This window comes from Grammomys surdaster, unplaced genomic scaffold (genome assembly GCF_004785775.1).
Source record: "Grammomys surdaster isolate TR1022 unplaced genomic scaffold, NIH_TR_1.0 238, whole genome shotgun sequence".
Classification (NCBI taxonomy): Eukaryota; Metazoa; Chordata; class Mammalia; order Rodentia; family Muridae; genus Grammomys; species Grammomys surdaster.
Window position 1 is genome coordinate 982,798 of NW_021604683.1, and position 6,659 is coordinate 989,456.

Here is a 6,659-nt window from a genome sequence, read left to right on the forward strand (position 1 = left end):
GAGAACCCATGTGATGTCATTAAACAAACATCAAACTTCTGAGGAAAATTGGGCACCCTTGAGCATTTGAGGTGACACTGTTGAGTGGAGGTGGCCAACAGTGCCTCTCACCTCCTTTTCCTCCCTCGGAAGCTTCCGGTTGGTTGTCATCTGGGAGCTGCGTAAGCTATTACTGTGCTTTCAACCCACTGAGGACCCCTGGTTAGTTGTCACCGGAACCCCGGGTGTTTAGAAAGCATATTCCCTAAGGTGAGGGTGTAGTAGGTGTGGCTGAGCCTGAGATGACCACAGCCTACAGGGAACCTAATTCCCAAAAGGCATTTGTCCCAGTTTTATTTAAGTGTTTGAGGGCATTGAAAACTTGGTCTCTCATAATATATCAAAATGCCATTTTTTAAATCTAGAACAAGCAAAACTAGAGCCATTCCCTACTACAGCCATTCCCCAGCATCCTCAGGGTCCTTCCCAGAGCATTGTGATACCCACCTCCTTCTCACATGGGGCTCTGCACTGCACTTGCTACACCTGGCTTAGGACACTTGCAAACACTGAATTCAGTGGCTCTGCTCCGAGGTCCCTCAGGCGGCAACTGCAGAACGAGCCACTAGCTCTGAAAAGAACACAAACTAAATTCAGTCCTTGTTACCCGATTCTCTCTCTATGCAGAGGGCAACGGCCTGCCACACTGTTGACGCCTTCGTGCAGGAGGATCCAATGAGTTACGGTGATAACAGCTGAGCACATACATTCGCCTTTAGCCGCCCATTTTCCCTCTGAAAACTGGTCATTACTTTAGGCAAGATAAGAAGATAATTCATATATTAATTAAGGGGGTCAGAATCCAAGTTTGGGTTTTGCTTGAAAATTTGGGACCTCGGCAGGTGATGACATAGAATCCCAATGTGACCCTTTCCCAGAGTCTAAGGCAAAAGGCTCAGGTTTCCCCAGAGACACTAACGGGGGTGGGGTTGGGGGTGGAAGGCAGTCCTCATCTCTCTGCCCACTTTTTAACTCCATCATCGTTCACTAGAGGTGTGGGTAGAAATGGTTTTATACCCCCGGGCCCAGGTATGCTTGGAATAAAAATTTTGTAACATGCACTGGAGAGTTGTAATTTATTTTTCAGTGCTAGAGGCAGAAGGAACCCAGGGCCTTGCCTGTGTCTGCCGGGTAAATGCTCTACAGAGTAGTCACAGCCCAGTTCCTTTCCTTTCTTTCTTCCTCACACATCTTCCCTGGTTATAATTGTATGGGATTCCACAGAGCGTGGACACCCCAAGACAGCGTTCTCTCCTGTTCTGCTTATTGCCATGTTCAGCACCCACTGGATGTCCAGCCCAGCAGGGGTCCAGTTAGAAAACAGAAAGGGGACTGAGGACACACTGGTTGAGACACCACCATGCCCTCTCCCTCTCTCCCTCTCTCTGTTCACTCTCCCTCCCTCCGCCCCACCCCACCCCCGGTATCTAATAGATCCCTATATAATTTCTTGGGGTTGTTTTTCCAGTTTTGAGTGATTATAAGAACCATTAATTGCCCCGCTATAAAGGGATTATTGGACTTCTATTTAGAAACTAAAAACCAACCAAGAAACAGAGAAACAAAAACCGACCTTCCCATAGGCCCTGGCTTGCTTTCCTCTGGCTGAGCTATAATCCCCCAGGCTGGATGCCCAGGCAGTTTTCTGTGTACACACATAACTTTGGTGTTTGGTATCCAAGCACCCACTTCCCTAGAACTCTGTGGCCACAGATGAGGTCATACCTCATCCATCAGCCTACCTTCTCTGACAAACTAAAGCAGGGCAGAGAACAGAGGACTCAGCAAGGTCAATGTCAGGGTTTAAGAACCCAAGAGAGTGACTAGAAGTGATGTCACTGACTGGAGAGGAGATGCCTGGCTCCTGGTGAGGCCACCAGGCTCCAAGGACACCCCAGCATGGACCTTATAGGCTGTGCCTGGTTACTGCTGCTGCTGTTTCCACAGGTGAGCTGAGTGGGTACTTGGAACTGTGCAAGGCATACATGGGTTTTTAATTTTCTAGGCTAAAGGGGTTTGGCAGGACAACTTGAACCTGGAGAGAAGCAGGCATTCGGAGGAGGCAGGGGGCTGGCTGTCTTTACAGTAATATAGGCACACAAGGTTCCAGGATTTAGGTAAATGTGTGGTTGAGAGCCACATCTTACGAGGGAATGAGGAGCAGCTGACGAACTTAATGCCAATTTACAAAACACACACAGCTTCAAGTTAGAGTTTGTTACTATAAACATTTCCCAACAGTACCTCTGCCTCCACTTGAAAGGGACTGAGGGAATCTCAGTTCAAACAACCTTGTGCTAAAGACAACTGGAGCAAACCAGTGGGGGACTAAGTAACCCCATTGTAACCAGGAAGAGAAAAACAGGGGCCCCAGTGGGCTAGTGATTTCTTCAGCCTTCCTTTTGGTTTTCCTAATCACTGACTCAAGGGGGCTACACTCACAAGTCACAGGTTAGACTTCTGCTGGGCCAGAGTCTTGGATGAACACAGAATACAGCAACAATCACAACAGGGAGTTCTGTACTGACATGCTTACTCTCTGGCAGAGCCCTATTTTCTGAAAGTGGATGCCTTGCCTGGTACCAGTTGCTTGGAGTTACAAGAATTATCTCCGTTGCCTTTTGCCGTGTCAAGAGTTGAGCTTTTAATCAAGGCATTAATCTCATCTATAGTGTTTCCTAGAACCCTGTTTTATTATCCCACGTCAGCCTGGATTTGAGAATATTGCAAATCAAATCCTATCTTGATGCTTCCTTGTACCTGCCTGCACCTACCCCCAACTCGTCTCTTAAGGAAATGGCAATATTACCACCCTTGTTGTGTTAGCACAGTGCCCAAGTGGCTAATTCACCTCCAAGGGGAAGTGAGGATGGGGGAGGGGGGAAGGGATCCTCCTGAGGATTGTACCTCAGTGTTTGACTGAAGGGACTTTGCAGACTCCAGGGAATTATGATATTTAGAAGCAGGGGTTTTTGAGGAATCCAGGTTTTTTTTTTTTTTTTTTTTTTAGCAAGGACAATGCAGAGCCTTTTTCTTGGTGAAGAATCATGCTCTTTGCAGGTATGGGTTCTTTTTCCAAACTGTCCAGAAGAAACACAACCCTCCACGCCTCCAAGGTTCCTCCAAATTCTGCTTGCAAGTCTCTAATAGGCATATCCCCTCCCCCATGCACACCCAGTCTCCACAAAGACAGCCTTCGATGTTCTGCTGGGGAAGTGTTGTGTATTGGTTTCTCTCTGAACCCCACACCCTTGCTCTGTGTTCTTTAAAGCTCTTTGAGAATTTCATCCATGTTTGATCATATTCCCCAGTTCTTCCCAGATCTAACCCCCCTTCTCTACCCACCCAGATTTGTGTACTTAAGAAAAATCAAGATGACTTTGTATTGTCCAAAAAATCTTGGATATGTGCCCTTCTACAAGAGTACAGTCCATTTACCAGGACTGTGCTCTTATTGAAAACAGAATTTCCCTCCCCAGTGGCTAACAATTACCAAAAGTTCCACAACTCTGACCTGAAGCCAAATGACAAAGTTAGAAGTGTGTTCTGTAGGCTAATGGCCTTGTTCCAAATTCAGTGACGCCCAGTGGAAAGGCGTCCTCCTGGTTGATCATTTCTAGTCCCAAGAGCCCAAGAATCCTCAGGTTGGGATGGGCAGGAGTTAAAGGCCAGAAGGGAGAGAATTTTTCAAAGAATGGAACTGGGCTAGGAGGAAAGTCTGGTGTTTTGTGATTGGTCCTAAGGAGGAAGAAGAGGAGGAGGAGGAGGAAGAGGAGGAGGAGGAGGAGGAAGAGGAGGAGGATGCATTGCTAGCAATCATGCTTGGCTTGCTGAAGTCATTGGTGCTTCACCAGGAATATGAGAGTGGAGTGTTCCAGAGGTGGATGACAGGGTAATCTGAAGTGAACCTTAGGCAGGCTACCTGAGAAAGAGCATCCAGACTGTCCTAACAGCAGTGACTTCCTACTGGGGCTTTCTGCTACCAAACATGGAGAATCATATATTCAAATGGTTTAAGGCAGAGAGTGGGTTGGAAAAAGCATATACCAAAAGCTGGCACCGAACTAAGAGAAATGTGTGGTCACCATTATAGAGGTCTGGTATCTGCAACTGTACCAGCAGCAGGACCACAGTCCCTCGGGTAAAATTCTTCAGAGCCTCTTGGCTTTTCTGCCCATTGCTAAGAAGGCCTGTAACTACATCACTCCATTCTCTGCCCAAGTCGTTGCCAGTCTCCTTCCCGGGTATCTGCTTCCCCTTCCTGTAGTTGGGTCAGGGCACACGAGGACGTCTTCATTGTAGCTTGATGAAATCAAAGGCATCTTAGCATCAAGATGATATTCCCAGATCAGGACTTCTGCATACATGTTTAGGGATATCATTCAATTCCCAGCAGAGGGACAAGAAGGGACAGAAGTGCTCACTCCAGAGGATGCCTCAGTGTCTCTCCTGGAAATATGGGGACTATCAGTCCTAGAGGTGGGCACAGAGGGCTGCAAGGCCCCAGAGGAGCCTGGGAGTTAAAATGGAGCTGAACAAGGGGGAGGTGTGGAGAGTGAACAGGTACTTAGGGGGACTTAGGGGGTCCTGAAGAAGGCGTGCTTTGTGGGAAAATGAGCTAAAAGGGTCAATTTTGGTTAAGTTGAATCCAAGTTGACTGTGATACAAGAAGAAATAAAGGTTACTTAGAGACACTCATAGGAAAAGGCTAATACTTGGCCCTTTCTGTTTGGAGCACATTTTTACAGTGTTTGTGTGGTGTGTGGTGTGTGTGTGTGTGTGTGTGTGTGTGTGTGTGTGTGTGTGTGTGTGTGTCTGTCTGTCTGTCTGTCTGTCTGTCGTGTGACTGGGTGTGCCTTACCATCCCCAGTGGGCCTTTGCATGCCTAAGCATCCATGTGGAGTCAGAGGACAGCTTTCAGGAATGGGTTCTCCCTCCTCCCACCCCCTCTCTCTCCCTCCCCATCTACCACATGGGTCCTACTGATAAGTGCAGGTCAACCTGTGCCTGCTGAGTCATCTCATTGGCCTCTTAAGCATGTTAAGAAATTAAATAGTAAAGAGCTGTCAGGTTGAAAACATAAAGTCTTACCTGGTACCATATAATGATTCTATGACAGTGTGCATTGCATGATGGTTAGATGAGGGCAGACTTCGAGCACCTCAACCTGTTAGCATTTCCTTATGGTGAAAACATCCAATATCCTTTCTTCTAGAGCAGGAAGGTCCTTGCACCCACAGATCTCCAGGGAAACCAGGAATGTTAAGTACACAGGTTTGTATTTTCAATGGAAAATATGTAAGACCTGTTTTTCCATCCAGCAACCTGGGAATTGACTACCAGTCTGGGGACCTGCGTCATCTGTTGGGCCAGGTATATCACGCAACCAGGACCTGAGATACCTAATAGTCTAAATGATTCTTATATTATCTGTACAGCCAGTGACTCCCCCAAGCTCCCCCAACCAGGACCAGATGTGGCTAACAACCCAAAATGGCCTCTACACTATCTGTATGACTGAGACTACCCCAGATCTTCCCTAGACCCTTAAGCTGGTGAAAGGAGCACATCTTCAGAATCCATCATTTTGGAAGAAATGACACAAACCCTGAGTTGAACTTTGATGTATGTATGTTTCCTTGGGTACTGGGGACTGTATTACACAAGGAAACCTTTCCCCCAAATTATGTTGCATTTAAGTATGTTGGCAATAAATTACCTGGCATCAGACTCCCCAGAGTTTGATCCAGGTTGATGAAATTAGTCTGAACTGAGTTAACTCTTCAAAGTTTGTTTCCATGCCTGCTGTGACACCTGCAGGGTTCCCCCTCATTCCAGCCGTCTTAAATATTCCTAAATGCTTACCATACTATACATCAAAACCACTGTGATTCACACTACTGCCAGGATTCCGAATACACAGTTGTGTGCAATTACACATCACCGCACAGATGAGATTCAGACTCAGGGAGGTTAAACCACTTGCAGCTATTGAAGAAAGGGACACGGTTGGAACTCAGGCCTGACACACAGCTATGTGTCAGGGTTCCTCAGTGTTGTCTTCTCTGTACAGAGAAGGAAGCCATCACTAGTTAAAGGTGACAATCTAAACTTTGCTTAAGTATAATTTAAGATTCAATTCCACACATGCATGATCATCTTCCAAGTGTTCAGTGAGATCCGCATGGCCAGTCGCTGCCACACTGTAAAGTACAGGCCTGAATAGCCCGTCCCCAGGGTGCCCTCCAACTGCCCGTTTAGAGCCCAGAAACTAGGTACAGATGGAAGGACAAGGAACCTGCGCAGAAATGTCTCCTGGGAGTTTAGAATGCTGATTTCTAGGACCCCAAATCCTCCTCAAATGCAGGTGTATGTTAAAATATTAAATATTCGGACTAGGGCTGTAATGTGGTTGGTAGAGTGTTTACCTAGCACACACAAGATCAAGATTTCAAACCCCAGTGTTGTATAAACTGGGCGTGATGGTTGCAACAGTTGATGCCTAGCATTGTGTAGGGAAGGATTAGAAGTTTGAGGCCATCATTGGCTATGTAGCAAGATTGAGCCAGCTTAGGCTACATGTTTGTGTGTGTGTGTGTGTGTGTGTGTGTGTGTGTGTG

General features: G+C 46.8%; 1 protein-coding gene across 1 annotated transcript in view; it reads left to right on the forward strand.

Annotated features, from left to right (window-relative positions):
• Positions 1–1,938: 1,938 nt before the first annotated feature.
• Positions 1,939–6,659, forward strand: part of Cdh26 (cadherin 26) — a 50,101-nt gene continuing 45,380 nt past the window's right edge. The window contains exon 1 of the mRNA XM_028774067.1: positions 1,939–1,986. Within this exon, the coding sequence (XP_028629900.1) occupies positions 1,939–1,986 (48 nt within the window). The remainder of the gene's footprint in view (positions 1,987–6,659) is intronic.